Here is a 19,453-nt window from a genome sequence, read left to right as displayed (position 1 = left end):
TAAATAAATAAATAAATAAATAAATAAATAAATAAATAAATCTTGTTTAAAGATTTGTTGGGGCTGGAGAGATGGCTCAGTAGTTAAGAGCACTGACTACTCCTGCAGATGACCTGGGTTTAATTCCCAGCACCCACATGGCAGCTAATAACTGTCCATAACTCCCATTCCAGAGGCTCCAATATCTTCTTCTGACCTCTGAGAGTACTGCACGACACAGGTGACCCTACTACCTACAGGCACTACACTAATATACATAAAATAAAATAATAAATAAAAGATTTGTGAAGAATAAATTACATAGTTCATTTGTTTATAAAGATTTGGTTTCTCTATTTTTAGGAAATTTAGGACTTTTTTTATCTTAAATAATGAGCTTAGAAGTGATGGAACACTTGAGGTTTATGGTGTTTTGTGTTCTCACAGTACTGTAAATGTTGGCTTAATTTTTAGTATGTTAACATTAAATACATTCCTCTAAAAGAATCCACAAAATTACTGGCTATTAGCATCTTTAATTCTTAGGAAAAAAAATTCGATGAATACCTATGATCTCGGGTGGTTTTGCTCACAAATAAGAATATAAAATGGACTGGAGAGATGGCTCTGTGGGTAAAAACACTTGGCACCCAGCCTGACAACCTGTTTGATCCCCAGACCCTCCAGTGGAAAGAGAGAACTGATTCTGGAAAGTTGTCCTCTGACCTCTGTGTGAGCTTTATGGCATGTGCATGTCACATACATATGGACACTGTGGCACATGTGCATGTCATATACACATGAATGCCTTGGCACATGTGTGTCATATATGCATGTGACATAATAATAAATTAAAAATACAGAATCATTTAACTTATAATTGTTTGTTTTGATTGATTTTTAAAGTTCAGATAATACCAGCACTCCCATTTAAAATGCATAGTCAAAGTCAGTTCTCCCTATCTGTAGATCTCTCATCTTAGAGTCTACCAACTGTGGATCAGAAATGTATGGGGAAAAAGGGATCTGCACCAAACATGTGCAGGCTTCTGTCCTTGTTATTCCCTAAACAACATATTATAAGAAATACAGAGCACTCGAATTTATTAGAAATTGTAAGCAATGGGGAGATAAACAGTATACGGGGGGTTGTGCATAGGTTATATGTAAATACAGTGTCATTTTATAAGACCTGTGCATCCATGGATTTTCAAGTCTGTTGTGGCATCCCTTAAATCAGTTCCCCTTGGATATTGAGGGGCAACTTTATTTTAAATGTTACTATGAAGTATTTGTTATTCAGTGATATAGCTAATTGTTTTATGGGAAATAAATAAATTCCTTTCTTAGATTTTTTTTTTTAAATAAGGGAATGCATTCATTTAGAGAAAACATTTGGAAATTTAAAAAGATATTTTCAAGCCTTTAGGTCAAAGGCAAAATAAATAGAATGATAAGTTATTAGAAAAGTGCTATCTAAATATCACATGTAAAAACCAGTGCAGTATGGCAGAGGCTGTACACTGACGAAGGCACAGCCGTAAATATGTAGTAAAGGAAAATAACTCATCCAAGGAAAAAGTTATGGGGAGACCCCATAAAGCAAGAGAGAAAATAATAAAAGTAAAACAGCAATCAATAAATTAGATAATGCAAAATACTAAATATAGAAGTTTTTTTTGTTTGTCTTTTTTTTTTTTTAAATAGAAAATGCCTTCCAGTTTTAATAGGATTAGACTGACCTGTTCCATGAAAAAAAGAATGACAGTGTGTGGGTAGGGAAGTAAGTAGTCAGTCTAGTTTAAACACCTTGATTTTTTTCCCCCAGTGTTTTCTGAGGTCTTCCAACACTTATTGTAGTTTGCTTTCGCAGGTGGGTACTTTCAGTGCAAGCCAGTGTGGCTGGAAGACAACGTGGCCAGAGGTAGCTAGCTCTCCTAAAGATTGATCATTTTTCCTTTAGAAGACTTTTATCTCATCTGTGCTGTAGGGTTTGAATTGTTTGATACATCTTTACCTTAACATAGAGAGAAGATGGAGGATTTCCAGCATATTTTTTCTGTGGGTGTGTGGCACATACTCTGAAGTTTCTCTGTGGGAGAACGTCTCATTATGTTCTTCAGTTTTGATTTGAAGTGGGTGTCGTTTTTCTGTTAATCTGGGAAGACTATTTGCATTCTCCTGGAGCCTTCTGTGTGCTCAGTGTGCATTCTCTGCTGAGATGTGCTTTTTGTGGTGTTTGCTGGTGTCCTAACCTTTGTTAGTCCAGCACCTTTCCAGTGCCTGTTTGCCACCCAGCCCTCAGTGAGCCCAGTGCACAGCCAAGGAGCTCTCCTAAGGAAAGTTGTCATACTTTCTTATTCTGATTAATTCTTTGCTTTTCTAGGTTTTTCATATCGACATTTCCTTTAATATATACAAACTAAAAATGAGTGAACCTGCTTAGGTATTTTCCACAGGCAGAATTACTTTGATTTTTTCATTAATTTGGGAAATTTTGAAGTAATTTCTGAAAGATAAAGATAATTTCACCACTTAGTTCAGTTTTTTGAAGTAGATAGTAAGATAGTAACATAAGAATGCTTATACTGTCACTGCAGTTTAAACTTACTTTTTTTTTTTTTTGGTCTTTTTGAGACAGGGTCTCCTGTAATCCCAGCTGGCCGGGAAGTCATTCTGTAGATCAGGCTGGCCTTGAACTCACAGAGATCCACCCGCTTCTGCTGAGAATAAAGGCATGTGCCACCATGCCTGGCCTAAACTTACTTTGTATTTATATTTTCTTTACTTCAAGGTGACACTTCCCTGCTGTAAAGTTTACAGTCTCTCAAAATATAGACCATGAGCTGGGTATGGTGGTGCACACCGGTTATCCCAGCCTTTGAGAGCTGAGGCAGGAAGATTGTTAGTTTAAGATCAGTTTGGGGTACATCATGAGACACTTTCACAACATGGAAATTCAGACTGAGGAAAATAATATTATGTAAAGTAAGTAGTCTAATTTTTCTTTTTAAAAAAATATTTTATTTGTTTTTATTTTATGTGTATGCGTGTATTGCCTGCGTGTAGATAAGTGCACCCGTGTTGTGCAATGCCCATGGAGGACAGAAGAGCCTGTAAGATCCCCTGGAACTGGAGATACGGACAGTTGTTAGCTGCCATGTGGGTGCTGGGATTCAAACCCGGGTCTTCTACAAGAACAAGCAGTATTCTTAACTGCTGAGCCGTCTCTCCAGCCCAGTATAATTTTTCAAAAACATTTTCAAAGACATTTTTCTTGATTTCTATACTAATTAAAACATTGTCAGAATTTGTGTATATAGATTTTTATTATGTGGATTTTTAAGTATTATTTGGACTCAGCATTGAGCCACTCAGATGGTTCATTTTGAGGTAGGATAGATAATTGAAGGCCTAAAAGTTAAAATAAACAACTTTTGAAAGCATAGGGAGTTGTAACTGTAGGAGAAAGTTTGCCAGTCAGTTCCTTCTAGTGACATCTTCTGCATGTACAGCTGTTGGCTAGAGCAGCTTCTCTCTCCTCTCTGCTAGAAACAAAGGATCATTCAGCATTTATGCATTTTATTCTTGAACTCTGGTATCTGGAACTGCACCTAGAAGCCAGCACAGGCCTTGATCTTTAAAGATATTTGCTCTGTATAAGTATAGACAGTTATAAATTACTCATGGTACTTTTTCAACAGTGCATTGTCTAGGGTCATAACATGTTTTTATAAAATGCAAAAGAAGCTGGGTGTGGAGGTTTGTTGCAACTTTTGATTTGAACAAGAATTTGCATTTGTTAGCAAAGTAATTGATGAGGTTTTTTTTTTTATTCTTTTGTTTTTGATGAGTTTTTTGCTTTTTCTAGGGGTGGGGAGGGGTGAGGGGACAGCAGAGGTGGAAAGAAAAGTTACTTTAACATTGTTTAGAGTTGAGTCCAGAGTAATCCCAACACTAGGGAGGCAGAGGCAGGCGGGATCTCTGAGTTTGAGGCTACCTTGGTCTACAAAGTGAGTTTCAGGCCAGCTGGGGCTACAGGGACACCCTGTCTCAAAAAGACCAAAAAAACAAAAATTGTTTATAGTTAGTGTTTTTTTTTTAATTTTAGATTATTTGATATACTCATTCCTTGCTATACAAAAAAACTAATATATACTAGTCCAAATTTATACAATGCTTCAGATTTTGTGCATGTTCAGGACTCATTTTTTAAAAGAAATCCTACACATTACATTTTGTGTAGTTAAAATGTGTTTTTTCCCCTGCTTTTATACATACATATAAACTGTATAAATCAAGTGTCCATTATCTGTGCATTATTGTTGAAAGCTGCTTTTCTCAAGTATGGAATCACGAATGAGTTTGATGCACTGTATCTAAGTCTCAGTTCTGAGTGTCTGAGGATTACTGACTTGGAACTTTGGAAGGTGCTTTTGCCTCAGGTTGTAATTCAGGAAACCCACCTCAGTTCTCCAGTCCCTGTGTTGTTACTCCTTCAGGTCTGGTTAATGATGCAAATGCAGATTCCACAGTGCAGTCAGCCAGGGAGGAAGGACAGCATGAACACTGTGTATTCACATCTATTTTTTCAGTTCCCCCTTAACAAGCATTTCTCATATTTACACTGTTTATAGATCATTTAATTTTTCTGAATAAATGCTACATATTAAGTCCTGTCTTTAGATTTTCATAAATTTGTTACTATCTACTTCTGTGAGAAACGAGGCCTATGTTTTTGTGGGAACTTTTTATAAATGTCACCTTAGTGAGTTTGTTGTTCTGGTTAGGATCATTATTTTAAGCTAATTATTTTGGATGGTTAAATCATTGACTTTCATTTCACTGACTTGTATTAAGTGTTTAAGCTTGGGAGTGGTGGTACACACCTTTATCTCTAGCACTTGGGAGGCAGAGGCAGGTAGATCTCTGTGAGATTGAGGCCAGCCTGATCTAGAGAGCATTCCTTCCTCTTAGTTAACATGGTGTTCCTTTACTGAGACCTTCTTTTTCTTGTTTCTTATACACTTATCACTATCTGGCCTTATTTATTTTTATTTTTGAGACAAGGTCTCTAGCTCAGGTTGGCATTGAATTCTCTATGTAGGAAAGGATGACCTTGAACTTCTGAATCTACTGCCTTTCTAGTTCCTGACTGCCTCTACTTCCTGAGGGCTGGGGTTACAAACCTGCATGGACACACCCTATTGCAGTGGTGTTAGGAGCTGAACCTAGGGCTCAAGCACGCTAGGCTGGTACTGGCTACGAATTGTGCCTTCTGAGTGCTGGGATTGCTAGTGTGTGTCACTATGTCCATCTCCCAGCATGTAGAAAATCACTAAAATTGATGTATAGCTTAATAAGTATTACTGTAATTAAGATACAGAACTTACCAGGCACCCCCAGAATTCTCCACGTATACCCTCCAAGCCCTCCAATTACAGCTCTTTCCAGAGTCCTGCCTGTCATTTATAGATCTTGTTTACCTTTCTTTTATAGTTTTGTCCCCAACTGTGTATTTTCCCAGATACTAGAGTTTTCTATGTCTTTTAATTATCTATAGGTTTACTATAAGAAAATATAGAAAGGAAACTAGCAGAGTGTAGGTGCTGGGGTGAGGTAATGTGTCACACTGTACACCCTCTACTGGGAATAAAGTACTTTCAGTTTTTTTCTCCAGGTTTAACTATGAAACGTAATTTTTCTCTTGTTTTTTGTTTATCTAGACATTTTCCTTCATTTTCATTTAATGATGCTAAACTTCATTTCCTGAAATGGACAGCCCCCCCCCCGCCCCAAGTTAAGAATGAAACGTAATTTTTCTCTTGTTTTTTGTTTATCTAGACATTTTCCTTCATTTTCATTTAATGATGCTAAACTTCATTTCCTGAAATGGACAGCCCCCCCCCGCCCCAAGTTAAGAGTACATTGTTTTGTCTAGAGAGCTATGCTTCTTACTACTGCTTTATTTTTAGATGCTGAGGCATGACTTCCTTATACTCTAGATTGTTTTAGCAGCTTGAATACATAAGAAATTATTTCACTGAAGTGTTGTGACCTTTGATAAGTTCTTCCCTGTTTTATTGGTGGCTTTGTAGAACAACATTATTCAGTTTTTTTTAAAGTGACAGTACTCTTCCTTTTACATGAGGGAGACTACTCTCTACAGGCTAACTTGACAAATGCTGATTTTGTGCTGTTTGTTTGTCCAGTTGTTATTAATGCACTCTATTTTCTCTTTGAAGAATGTCAAGCTTTCAGCTGAAGTAGAGCCATTTGTTCCCCAGAAGAAGAATCCTGATGCGTTTATGATTCCCATGGCTCTCCCACACGATAATGGCAGTGTTTCTGGTGTGGAACCAGCTCCAATCCCCAGTTACCTCATTACTTGTTATCCATTTGTTCAGGAGAACCAGTCCAATAGGTATTTTTCTTTATAATTTTCTTTATTGGAGGGGATACAAAATGAGGCCAAGTTCATGTAGTTTTTTTCCTTTGTAAGTTTCAAACATCAATCATTTATGTTTGTTTTTTAAGAAGAAGTAAAAACGTAGAAATTTGAAAGCTGTTACTTGAATTTATTTTCTCATTCTAGGAGGAAATAAAGTTTTCTGAGCATGTCTTCTCTATTAAGTCACTTATGTGTATTTGAAGTGTAGTGACTGAAAGGAAGAAGTGAAATATTTAGAAACACTTTTTTTTAAGATTAGATGTCTAATCTCCTAACTGCCGGGGCAGTGTCTGGTATAAGAAGAAAATACTAAGACATAGGCTTTGACACTTTCATGGTTAGTTGGTGTGTGTGCCGTGCTCTGGTTTAGTTTAAATTTGATGTTCTATAATCACAAAGTTATTTAGCAAAGTCCCTACAATTCAGATAACATGGCTGTAGTGTTTAGGGTGGAACTAGTAATAGTCATGATGTCTTTTCTGACCCTTCTTAAACCGTCTGACTGAAACTTCACAGTTAGAGTTCATTTTATTTATATATAGAAGCACTTTCAGCCTGTTTCAAGCTATGCCACATCGAGAAAATTGCATTTCTCTGCACCGTGGGATAAAAGGATGAGCAGCAGTGGTACTACAGCTCTGCCTGACCATCTGTGGGCTGAGGCAGTCACTGTTTCCACAGATCTGTAGCCCACTGTGGCACACTAGTACACCACGGCACATTCTTTGCAAAATTCTGTATTTGTGATTTATGAGGTTGCCAAACTGCTTATGAAATATTAAATGCTCTACTCAGTATTCTGAAATCCTTAATGAAGAGTTTTAGAGGTTGGACAGACAGTAGGAACTTAAAGTATCCTTCTTAGTTGAAGTTAGTCTTACCTCAAAAATCTTTGAGCTAGCTGGATGTTATGGCACATACCTGTAATCCCAGTACTTGAGAGGTAGAGGCAGGAGTATCAGGAGTTCAGAACTAGCTGGGGCTTTATGAGACTGTCTAAAAAAATGTTTGAGCTGTTGGATAATGTGTTTATACTAAAGTCATGAAAATGGTTTTTCTTTTTCGCAGAATGGGCCCATGCAACATGATAAATTTGACTTGTTATTTGCCTTATTGTGAGGTAGTCATTAAGAATTTATGAGCAAGCTTTTCTTTTCAGATTGTCTTTTAGGCATTTTTTTAGGATTTTGATAATTGGGTTTTTCTTCCTTTTTGCTTTGCCATTGGAAAGGTGAGGAAAAGGACCCTTCATTCGCTGCTGAGGCAAGGCAGCATCCTGCTGAGTCTTGATAGGGACTGGACTAGAGGATAAAGGTGTCAATGGGAAGCCTCTTAGGCTGTCACAGTTGGGAGCACTGGGCAGGGACTTTAAATTACCATGTTGCCAGGTATTTCTCTTTTAGGCAGAAATATCTTGAAGAGGTTGAGCGCTGATTTGTGAGAATGGGACGTGGAATGTCATAAAACTATCAAGTTGGACGCCTTCTTACTGCCTTCATTATAAGTGTGTGGTGCTCTCTGTTACAGCTGACAAACATTATGATGATGTTAATTTTGCCTTCTTTCCTAGAATTACTAAGCCACCATTCTGTATGTCTTTATTATTTATTTACTTTGCTTTAGCTTTACTTTTAGACTTGTCAATAGATTGTTCTTTTTTAAATCTGGTTTTGCAGACAGTTTCCTTTATATAACAACGAAATACGATGGCAACAGCCCAATCCAAACCCCACTGGACCATACCTTGCCTACCCCATTATATCTGCTCAGCCACCTGTTTCTACAGAGTACACCTACTATCAGCTGATGCCAGCGCCCTGCGCCCAGGTCATGGGTTTCTACCACCCTTTTCCTGCGCCTTACTCCAATGCCTTTCAGACTACAAATGCTGTGAGTGCTATAGCCACAGAGTGCACTGAGCGTCCAAATCAGCTGGGACAGGTCTTCCCAGTGTCCAGTCATCGAAACAGGAACAGCAACAGAGGTGCGGCCATGCCCAAAGTAAGAGTTTCTGTTTAATTTTTAAATTTGGCATTCCTGTTGTTAATACTGGTATAAGTAAGTTACTACTTGTTGATTCACCGTTCATGCTTAATTTGCTACAAAGAATTTCATTCACTAATAGAAAACGGCTAGGCATGTTGTTTAAAAATCATTTCCTTGTGATATTTATTGCCTGTCATCTTCGTGTGTATTTAGAGAGTTTTACATAAACAGTGCAGATTATTTCTTTTTTCTTTTGATCTTTTTCATTCAGGGTCTCCCTGTAGCCCCAGCTGGCCTGGAACTCACTTGTAGACCAGGCTGGCCTCCAGCTCACAGAGATCTGCCTGCCTCTGCCTCCCAGGTGCTGGGATTAAAGGCTTGTGCCACCATGCCTGGCACAAATTATTACTAAATTATTTTAATGTGGTAATCAAATTGCATGGTGACACCAACACTAGTGAATCCTGTGGTTGAAAGGTTAATGTACCTCAAGATGTTTCAGGCTTCAGAAATCAGCAGGAGACATGGAAAAGGACATTGGTGACTCCATAGATCCCTTCTGTTTCATTGTTTCTATTCTGAATTGTTAGAGGAATAGTACTTTGCTGTTTAAAAGGTGCTTTACAGTTAGGAGCAAAGAGTCCTAGGGCTGAAGAGAACAAAAGACAGATATGTGAAGCCACTTTATCCAGGACCAGCCAGATGACTAAACTATTTTTTTTAAAAGATGAAATGTTGCCTTGAAGCTACAGGAGAGTTAAGTTTATTCTAGGCTGCTTTTCCATTGAGGCCTTAATGTCAAGGCTAGTAAGAAAAGCCTGTTTGTTGGCAGCATTTTGAGTTGATGGAAGGTAGTTCACAGCTGTTATCATCAAGAATTAATGCTTTGCACAGATCCCATCAGCTCAGCTTCTTTAGTGAAAAGTCTTTGCTGCCTCTTGGCATAATTTTATAAGTTAAAAATCAAAAAAGCAGTAGAGGTTACTTTGAAAAGTTGTTTGGCTTGGTTCATAGAAAAACTGTGGGTCAAAGAAAATTCTTTTGGGACCTCTGAAAGGAAATAGGCATTAAAAAGAATAAGATAATATATAATTTCCAAATGTTGAAAGAACATGAATTCTTGGAATACCCTCCAAGCAGTTCTAAGTTATAATGTTGAAGAAATTAAATTCAGAGTTCTAGTATATAAATGGTTATTGAGAAAAGTTAATTATTCCTGTTTTTTAAATTTTCAAGAAAGATTTTTAAAAAAATATTTTCTAAAAGACCAAAAAAAATTATTCTGCACATCATTGTTATCATGAAACTAAAATTCAGCTATGGAATGACTTTCCATGCTTTTATTATGTTTCAAAATAAAAACTGACAACCCTTTATATGACATCATTAAAACCTTATTGTTAATAATTGATGGAGAAAATAAAAATGCAAGTGAAAACAAATTCATATTTTAGTAGACGTGAGTGTTAATGGCTATTGTAAAATGTATTTATATTATTTAGCCCATTATTTATGCTTTCTTGAAGATAATTTCACAAAACCTTAATGTAGCAACCCTGTTTCTCCATGGTTTTTGCTGTTTTTGAGACAGGGTCTCACTGTGTAGCCTGGCTGGCCTGGAACTCCCCATGGGTTTTTAAGAGCCACTGATTTGCCACATACATTTAAGTATTTTTGTAATGGATGTGTATTGTATATTTAGTGCATTGAATGGGTTCTTCTTTTGTCTTTTAAACTTAAATCAGCCACAGCTTTTACAACAACACATAAAAAATAAAAAGCCGCAGGTGAAGAATGTCGCTACTCAGAAAGAGACAAACGCAGCAGGTCCTGATAGTCGGTCAAAAATTGTGCTTCTGGTAGATGCTTCACAACAAACTGGTAAGGCAGTGTTCTGTTTGTTTATGCATGTGTGTGTCTGCATGCATTCATGTTCATGTGTGTGGTTGTATGTGTTGGGGAAGATGATGTGTGTATCTGAAGGCCTGAGGTTGATGTTGGGTATCTCCCTTGATTGCTGTCCACCTCATATTGAGTCTCACTGAACCTGGAGTTCGCCGTCACAGGTAGTCTGGGAGGCCAGCTTGTTCTGGGATGCCCTCCCTCTATATCCCAGCCACTGGGATTGCAGGTGGGCCAGGACCCCCACCTCCCTACCCGTCCACCTGTGCCATTTCGTATCGTATCCTCCCCCTCATCCCCATTATTGGGTGCTGGAGAAGTGCCTTGTGTTGTCCCAGCCCTGCCGTCACTCACTGGGTGCTAGGGATTGAAACTCTGGTCCTCACAATTATACAGCAGGCACTTTACCCACTGAGCCATCCTCCCATACCTCTGGCAAGGATTCTCAACATACATCACAGATGTATTCAGACTTCTGTAACTTCTAGTTTGGATTTTACTCTTGAGTTTTAGACTTTTCCTTCCATTCGTTGTGCCACTTTGTGAAATGTACAGGACCCATAAAACAGCTCATGTCCTTCTTGTGTCCTTCCCATGCTTCACTCGCCCACTGGCTGATACACACTTTGAGCACTTTGTGTTTGTCTTTCTCCTTGTTGGAGTAGAGCAATTCAGATGCAAGAGATGGAATTTTGCAGATGTTATAAAACTTGGAGGAACTCTTTTTTTAGCAGAAATCAAAATTGTACATTTTTATGGCTACCTAAAAGCCCTTTACAAAACATCCTAGCATCCTATAACATATTTAGAGAAAAAACTTAGTAAGTTTTCTGTTCCTCATTTAAGCATAGATCTGAACCAAATCTATGAGTAGCTATACTTATATCCTCTCCAAAAAGTAAATATTTTAAACTAGTCAAATAATTAGTCAAAGAATTTTAAGGACTGTGTAAGTATTAAGTAAGACAATTGTTATCTTGATGACAGGTAAAAAATAATATCCTTATAATATTCTAGCTATTTTCCAACTTATATCAGAAAGTCCGATGTGTATCTCTACTTACCTACCCATTCCATGTTGCCATAACTCTAGTTTTTTTAAAAATCATTTTTAACAATGCAAGGCCAAGAATTCACCCTCTTCAAGGCACAGTTGCTCTTTGTCCCTGTACTCAGGTAAAATCTGGGTTGAAGCTGGACATACTCACACAGGCCTGTAATCCCAGCACTCGGGATGCTGAGGCAGAAGGGTTGTGAGCATGAGACCAACTCAGCTACATAAGGAGACCTTGTTTCAAAAGAATATTGAAGATGTTGGGACTGGAGAGATGGGTCAGCGGTTAAGAACACTGACTGTTCTTGCAGAAGACCCTGGTTCGAATCCCAGCACCCACATGGCAGCTAACAACTGTCCATAACTCCAGTTCCAGGGAATCCGACAGCCTCTTCTGTCCTCTGCGGTCATTGCACGACACAGGTGCACTTACCTACACGCAGGCAATACACACATACACATAAAATAAAAAAATAAAATATTTAAAACAATTTAAAAAAATATTGTAAATGTCATAACAAAACTCATTATTATGTAATTGATAGATACTAAAAAACATTTTTAGAAAACGCTATCAGACGAGACTCCCAAAGAAGGCCTGGGCTGAAATGAACAAGGCGGCTTATGCTTCTCTTCATCCAGCTTTTTGTGTTGGATATTTCGTCATCTGGTCTTTTACATTTGCTTAGGTCCTTCAGGAGCAGAGAGGATCTGGGAATCAGTTAAAAATCATCTTGCTGATAGTCCAATGCTGTGTGGTTTGTAGGGCCCGAAGCCATGAGGCTAACGTGACATGCTCAGAGTGGTCATGGGGAGGTAATACATTCTGGAACTTTTCCTTATCACAGTGACCCATTTCTACGTCCTTTGTGTACCCTAGGAAGGCTCTTAAAAATGCTGTCCTTGCTTTGCTCATTATAGCACCATAAAGACAGCCTTCTGAAACAATAGAACTGGAAGATGAAAAGGTGAAGCACAATTTGAGCAGATGATTGTACATACTGTCAGTATTTTTATTAGTTTGCTTTTGACTTCTGGGGATTACTTGGTATCAATAACAGACATAATTAGTTTGGTAGAAATAAGATTTCCACTTTTATTTTTGCAAGCTTGTATTATCTAGTAAGAATTTAAGATGGCTTAATTTAAAAAGGGTGGGCGTGTGTGACTGGAGATGGCTCATCAAGTAAAGGCACTTGCTACCAAGGCAGAAAACCTGAGTTTGATCCCTGGAACCACATGGTGGAAGTAGGGAACCATCTCCCACAATTGTCCTCAGACCTCCACTTGTGCCCTGACATGGGCACAAAAAAACAAACTATAAGAAATGGCCTACTTGATATAAGGTATATACAAACATTAGTTGTATTTCCATGCATCAAGAACAAGCAAAATATAAGTATAATAGCAACAGAAATTCAGAGTTTCTGAAACCAGACATAGAGTATGTGAGAAAACCCTGACTTTATAGGACCTTAAGACAACCTGAATATCAATTAGTAATTTTCCCAAAGTTAGTGCAGATTTAGTGCAGTTCTAATAAAAAATTCAATAGGACTATTTGAGAAACTTGATAAGCTAATTGTAAAATGAGGGAGCAGTGGCCTGGGAAGCATTACGGTGTTCTGGAAAATATCCTTTGTATGTGAAGAATTGGAATCATCTCAATTTTTTTACTTAAATTTGTTCACTGATAATTTCACCTTCATGTGTATAATGCATTCTGTTAACACTCCCTTCCCACCCCCCATGCTTTTGAACCCTCACTCCCTATAATCCCTTTCCTACATTTGTGCCTTTATCTAGGGTTATGTTACCAGCGCAGCGTATAATAATCCAACAAAAAAGAGAGAGCCCATAAACGTGTGGAAAATGAGAGGGATAGCTTTGCAGACCCCTAATTTATACCCCACTCGGTCTACTCCAAATGGCCTAAGACTTAAATGAGGGGCTGATGATGGAAGAGAGCATACCTTTATGGCTGCAGGAAGGGGATTATTTCTAAAATAAAGAATTTTAATTCAAAAGAATAAACACAAGCTTAGAAAAGATATTCTTTTGTTGTGTGTATAACTGACAAAAGATTTGCATGAATCAATAAGAAAATAGTCATATACTGTGATCTGTGGGTTGGAGCTGGAACTGTTTGACAGGACTTTCGAAATCTTTCTTTTGATGCAGCCATTCTATTATGGGTATATCCACATGGAATTTACCCTTTGGAAGAGATTGAAAATGTGCATTACTGCAGTGCAGCAAAAATACCAAAACCCTTTTAGTGTCCAGAGAAAACATAGTACACCCACCCATGGAATAATACAGAGTCACTTGCAGTACAATTGTGAAGACTTGTCATAGCATAACAGTAAATAGCACAACTCCAAATTGTATCCATATTGTATAAAAAATGTGAATGAAGAATTTGAGAGCTGGCTGGCAGAGGACCCAGGTTCTGTTCTTTTCACCCACATTGGGAGTCACAACCCTCTGTAACTCCAGCCCCAGGGAATCTGATGCCATTTTCTGACTTCTTTGAGTACCCATACATGCCTGCATACACATGTGCACACAGACACACACAAATACATTAATAATAAAGTAAATCTTTTAAAAACTGTGAATGAGTACAGCTATGGAAAAGAAAATTTGTTGAGAGAGTTACAAGCTTTAAAAAAAGTCACCCTAGTTATAATTTGTGAATAAAATTAACTCAGTAGAAAAATGAGCAGAAGTCAAACTAAAAGTAAAATCTGAATTTCACAAAAAGGCATCAAAAAAGATTTTAATCTCATTATTAAGTGGGAATATGCATATTAAAATCCATAATAATCTGTGTTGGGTAAAGGAACATCCAAAGAATTGGTCCATAAAGTAAAAGTTATACTTAGAAAATTATTTATTATTTTTATTTTATGTGTATGAGTGTTTTGTCTACATATATGTAAGTGAATCTATGGCATGCAATACCTGCAGAAGTCAGAAGAGGGTGTTGGATCCCTTGGCACTGGAGTTATAGACAGTTGTTAGCCACCATGTGGGTACTAGGAATCAAACCCAGGTCCTCTGCAAGAGCAGTCAGTGTTTTTAACCACTGCGCCATCTCTCCAGCACCAAAAGCTACCTTTTATACTCAACAGATTGGCACAAGTTATATTCTGAGAGACAGGTCAAGTATTAAGTATGTATGTGAATCAGCAGGCCTGTTTACATCATGTGTTGGAATGTAAATTGTTTTCACCACTTTTGAAAATGATTTAGCCTTATCAAGTTGAGTTTGAATCTTTGTGTCCTCAAAGTTCTAGTCCCACTTGCCATCCAGTGCTCTTAACTGCTGAGCCATCTCTCCAGCCCCATAACCTTAATAATTTAACAGGAATTTGTAAGCTTGGTCCTCACAGAGAATTGTCATGCCTGTCTTGCCTTATAGATTTCCCATCAGACATCGCTAATAAGTCTCTCTCAGAGAGCATGTGCACAATGCTCTGGAAGCCCAAAGGCAGGAGAAGAAGAGTGTCCCACCCTACTGTGGAGTCCTCCAGTGAGCAGGGCGCTAGCGAGGCAGACATCGACAGCGACAGTGGGTACTGCAGCCCCAAACACAACAACCAACCTGTGGCGGGGGCTCTGCGGAATCCTGATGCTGGGACCATGAACGTGTGTAATAGCATCTTGATTTCTTCTTAGTCTTGGTGGTTATGTACTGTATTTGTATTCTGTGGTAAAGCTTAAGTATCTGTTTTTGTTAGTAATTCTTAATAGCAGTAGTAGTTTATATATTTCATTATTAATGAACACATTATAGAGCATCATTCTAAGTAATAGATATACTTAACACTAGGTTAAATTATGAAACATCTGCAAAGTCTGTGATGTTGACTCTTAATTAGAAAATAATTGTCTTTTGTTTCATGTTTTTAGCATGCTGAATCACCGGTCTGTGCAGGTACTTCTGCAGTTTTTGTTATACTTTCTTCTTTGTCTATTTCAAAGTTTTCCTTTTAAGCATGGGAGCTTAACATGCTATAAACAAACAAAACTATTAATCTTCCAATGATTCAATTCAATTTGAAAAGTATAGTTTTCCCAAACAAGTTGAGAAAATGACATCTGGAGGAATTCCGTAAGGTGACATTATATTGCTAAGAACTCAAATACCACTTAAACTTTACAGAGAAAACTCCAGTGTCAATGGTGATTGAATCAGCAAGTCTTATCTTTATCTTTAAATGTTTGATACAGGTGGTGTGAATTGGCCCAATGTAACTTGTCAGGCAACTCAGAAAAAACCTTGGATGGAAAAGAACCAGACGTTTTCTAGAGGGGGAAGGCAAAGTGAACAAAGAAATAACTCACAGGTATTTTGAATGAGGTTGGAAATGTGATTAGGTGTAAGATAAATGATACTACCTTGTCCTACTAACAATAGAGCAATTATAGATCACAGTAGTCTTAATTGTTAAGATGCATATAAAAGTGAACTCTTGTGGGCAGGGAGATCATTTAGTCTGTGAAGCATGAGAGCCTGACTTTGGATCCCCAGCACCCCACCCAGAAAGACCCACCCAGGCCCTGTCTATAACCCCAGAGCAGGGGAGGCAGAGACAGGCAGGTCCCTGGAGCTCCCTGGCCAGCTAGACCATCAAAACTGGTGAGCTGCAGGTTCACTGAGAGACTGTCTCAGAAAAAATAAGATGGAGAACAGTAGAGGAAGACACCATGACCTCTGGCCTCTGCACACACACATGATCACGTATGGGCACATATTTTACACACAAAAAGGGAACTATCATATCTGTAACTTTAAAATGCCTTCACTAACAAAACAGAAATCATTAAAATGGCAAAGAAGCAAAGGTGATGAGAATGTGGTGTAAACTGTACCATCTTCTATACCGTCTAGTTGAATCTATCATAATTTGAGAAGGATGCCCCTAGGACTTCCTGTTTCATGTGCTTTGTCTTTCTTACCCACATCAAAAAATCTGAAGCGTTAAATGTCTTAAAAAAATTTTTTTTTCATATTTTATTATTTTTATTTTATGTGTATGTGTGTATTGCCTGCATGTAGGTAAGTGCACCTGTGTTGTGCAGTGCCCACGGAGGACAGAAGAGGGTGTCGGATCCCCTGGAACTGGAGTTACGGACAGTTGTTAGCTGCCATGTGGGTGCTGGGATTCGAACCCGGTCTTCTGCAAGAACAGCCAGTGTTCTTAACCACTGAGCCATCTTTCCAGCCCCGCATTATATTTCTTAAATAATGATTGAACTTAGAACTGTAGTTTGATCAATAGATAATTTTTTAACATATACATTTATTTTGTGTGTGTATGGGGTTCAGAGGATAGCTTTCAAGAGTTGGTTGTTGCCTTTTACCATGTGGGCCCAATCTGAGAATGGAATTTGGGTCATCAGGCTTGGTGGAAAGTACCTTTGCCTGCTAGACTATCTCCTGGGCCTAGCCCATGGCTATTTTGATTCGACTTGTTAAACCCTTCTATGTTAGTGGCAAGTGATGGTTGATTGCCATGGTGTGGCCAGACTAGACAATTTCCTGAAGGTCTCCAGGAGCAGTGGGCTTGCAGAGTGGGTTATATACAACTATTAACTTACAGCAACTGTATCTTCATGTGTTAGTTGGCTATAAAATCAGGGAATTGTTTATTGGCCATTATTTTTAGGTGGACTTCCTGGATTCCTTAAGCCTAGTCAAGGAATGGAAGCTGTCATATAAATGGAAATGTACATTCATATTTTACAGAATAAATTTATATTTTAAATAAATATAAATATAAAGAACAAATTACTGATGGATTATGTATACCAACTACCACCTGCTCTTTGCCTCCCTGAAAGGATGCACTTCAGATATATCTTTTTTTTTTGGATTTATTTATTTTTATTTTATGTGCATGAGTATATTGTCTGCATATGTGTAAATGCACCCATGTCTTGCAATGTCTGTGGAAGACAGAAGAGGGCATCAGATCCCCTGGAACTGGGGTAACAGATGATTGTTAGCTGCCATGTGAGTGCTGGAATTTGAACACTGGTCTTCCATAAGAACAGCCAGTGCTCTTAACCACTGAGCCGTCTCTCTAGCCCCAGATATATCTTAACAGTACTGTTGCCTCGGGTAAAACAGGAGGAATAATACTCCTTCCCTATGGTTATTGAGAAAAGGAGTCATTTGTTACAGGCAGTCTAGGTGTAGTTTTTTTTTTTAACTTAAGAATTTATTGAGAATTTCATACATGCATATAAGGTGTTTTGGTCAAATCCATGCCCACTCCCTCCCCTCCAACTCCTCCCATATCTCCCTATCACTTTTTTCCTGACAACTTCATGTTCTCCTTCCCTCCCACCCTCCCTCCCTCCTTTTTTTAATGGGGGCTTTTTTGCTACTGTAACATTTTTCCCTCTGAAGAGGTAACCCTAAAATCTTTTAGGGATTAGATAAAAGCTCCCAAATACTTCTGACATTTCTGGCCTTTGGAACAGAGTATGTTGCTAAGGGGCCCAAGGACATTTTGACTTTTAACCAAGAAACTGCTTTTCTTTGGGGTATTTTTACCCTACTACCTGGCCAATTCCTACCTCCTATTCTTATTACACCATCCCCTGAAGAGGTTACCCAAATTGCTGATAGGGAATCGGGATACAGACCGCTCTGGCTTCTTCCATGCTAACAGGGATGCAGGGTGAGGCATTTGGGGTACCCCTTTAGTGGGTCTATCTAAAAGACTTTCAAATTGCATAACTCTTATCTGTAGGAAGGAAAGAAAGTCCTTGACTGGTGAATAGGAGATGTGAAGGAGAAGTAAAGGCAAGAGTAATTCGCATTACAAGTTCTAGACAGGGAACCAGAAAAAAGTCAGAACAGGGCAAATTCAAATATTCGCATTACAAGTTCTAGACAGGGAACCAGAAAAAAAGTCAGAACAGGGCAAATTCAAATATTCGTATCAGAGTCCACTGGAATTTCTTGACGAGAGCTTCCAAAAGCATCCCTCTATTGGGTTCCTCCTCATTTTTCTTTTGTCTGCCAAGGCTGGACTCAAGAGTGATGGACTCAGGATTTGCTTTCAGGTATTTTGATAGCTGTTGGAGTGGTTAGAATCAGTGTCAGTTCCCTCTCAAAGGCTTCTAGATAGGGGGAGAAAACAAACTTATCCATCATTTTAGAACAATAATGGGTTGTCTCCTTTAGCTACAGGCGGGCACTACAGTATTTCAGACCAAGATTTGAAGTTCACATCTGAGCAGTACTTTCTGCTTAGAAACAAAGTCATCAATGAGAACTAATTGTCTAAATAACATTTTATTTGGACTTAAACTTAATGTCTGGGAAGTGTAATCCCTTGAACTCTTAAAGAAATATACTGATCACTTTAATCTTTGGTTATACTTTCCTTTTGGCTGTTTAAGACCATACATTTGACCCAAATAAACCATTTCATTTTTACTCTTAAGTTTGTTTGAGGATCTGTTCTCAGGGGTCACATGGGCTTGGGAGGAGCCCCTGGCTCCTCTTTCACCAGTTCCATGTATGTGAGGATAAGTCAAAGGTCCTGCTCAACCATGGCTGGTTTCACTTGGAAGCATGAATGAGATGTTTCCTCCGAGTTGACCCCCTCTTTGTAGTCTGGACACTGATTGAAGTCCATCTCATGGGGTCTCCATGGCCTCCCTGAACAAGAGGACAGGTGACTCACCACAGTTACAGGACATTTTGAGAGATGCTCCATATTCACCTGGAACTTAGTTGACCTTGGACGGCAAGGAGAGAAACCTATTAAGTCCCTCTGACCAGATTAGTATGGGCCTCAAACTATGGCTGTTAAACATCCAAGAAGGTTAGTTCCATCAGTCTGGTACTTTTTCTGATTGCTTGTTATTGATATATAGAAAGGCTACTGATTTTTGTAAGTTGATTTTGTATACTGCCACTTTATTTAAAATATTAATCAACTCTAACAGTTTTCTAGTGGAATTTTTGGGATCTCTTATGTATCATATCATATCATCTGCAAATAGGGATAATTTGACCTCTTCTTTACCAATTGGTACTCGTTTAATTTTCC

General features: G+C 38.3%; 1 protein-coding gene across 3 annotated transcripts in view; it reads left to right on the top strand.

Moving 5' to 3' along the window:
• Positions 1-19,453, top strand: part of Secisbp2l (SECIS binding protein 2 like) — a 54,087-nt gene that overhangs the window by 3,518 nt on the left and 31,116 nt on the right. Inside the window, exons 2-8 of one of the 3 annotated variants that reach the window (XM_029562944.1) lie at positions 2,774-2,967; positions 6,225-6,403; positions 8,098-8,431; positions 10,162-10,297; positions 14,800-15,026; positions 15,291-15,315; positions 15,612-15,727. In XM_029562944.1, the coding sequence (XP_029418804.1) occupies positions 6,288-6,403; positions 8,098-8,431; positions 10,162-10,297; positions 14,800-15,026; positions 15,291-15,315; positions 15,612-15,727 (954 nt within the window). In that variant the 5' untranslated portion in view covers positions 2,774-2,967; positions 6,225-6,287. The remainder of the gene's footprint in view (positions 1-2,773; positions 2,968-6,224; positions 6,404-8,097; positions 8,432-10,161; positions 10,298-14,799; positions 15,027-15,290; positions 15,316-15,611; positions 15,728-19,453) is intronic. The other 2 variants (XM_029562943.1, XM_008831786.3) reach the window with 2 other exon arrangements.

The sequence above is a fragment of the Nannospalax galili genome, unplaced genomic scaffold (assembly GCF_000622305.1).
Source record: "Nannospalax galili isolate Female #2095 unplaced genomic scaffold, S.galili_v1.0 scaffold735, whole genome shotgun sequence".
Lineage (NCBI taxonomy): Eukaryota > Metazoa > Chordata > Mammalia > Rodentia > Spalacidae > Nannospalax > Nannospalax galili.
Note: the sequence above shows the minus strand (reverse complement) of the source record. Positions and strands in the feature narration are given on the sequence as shown.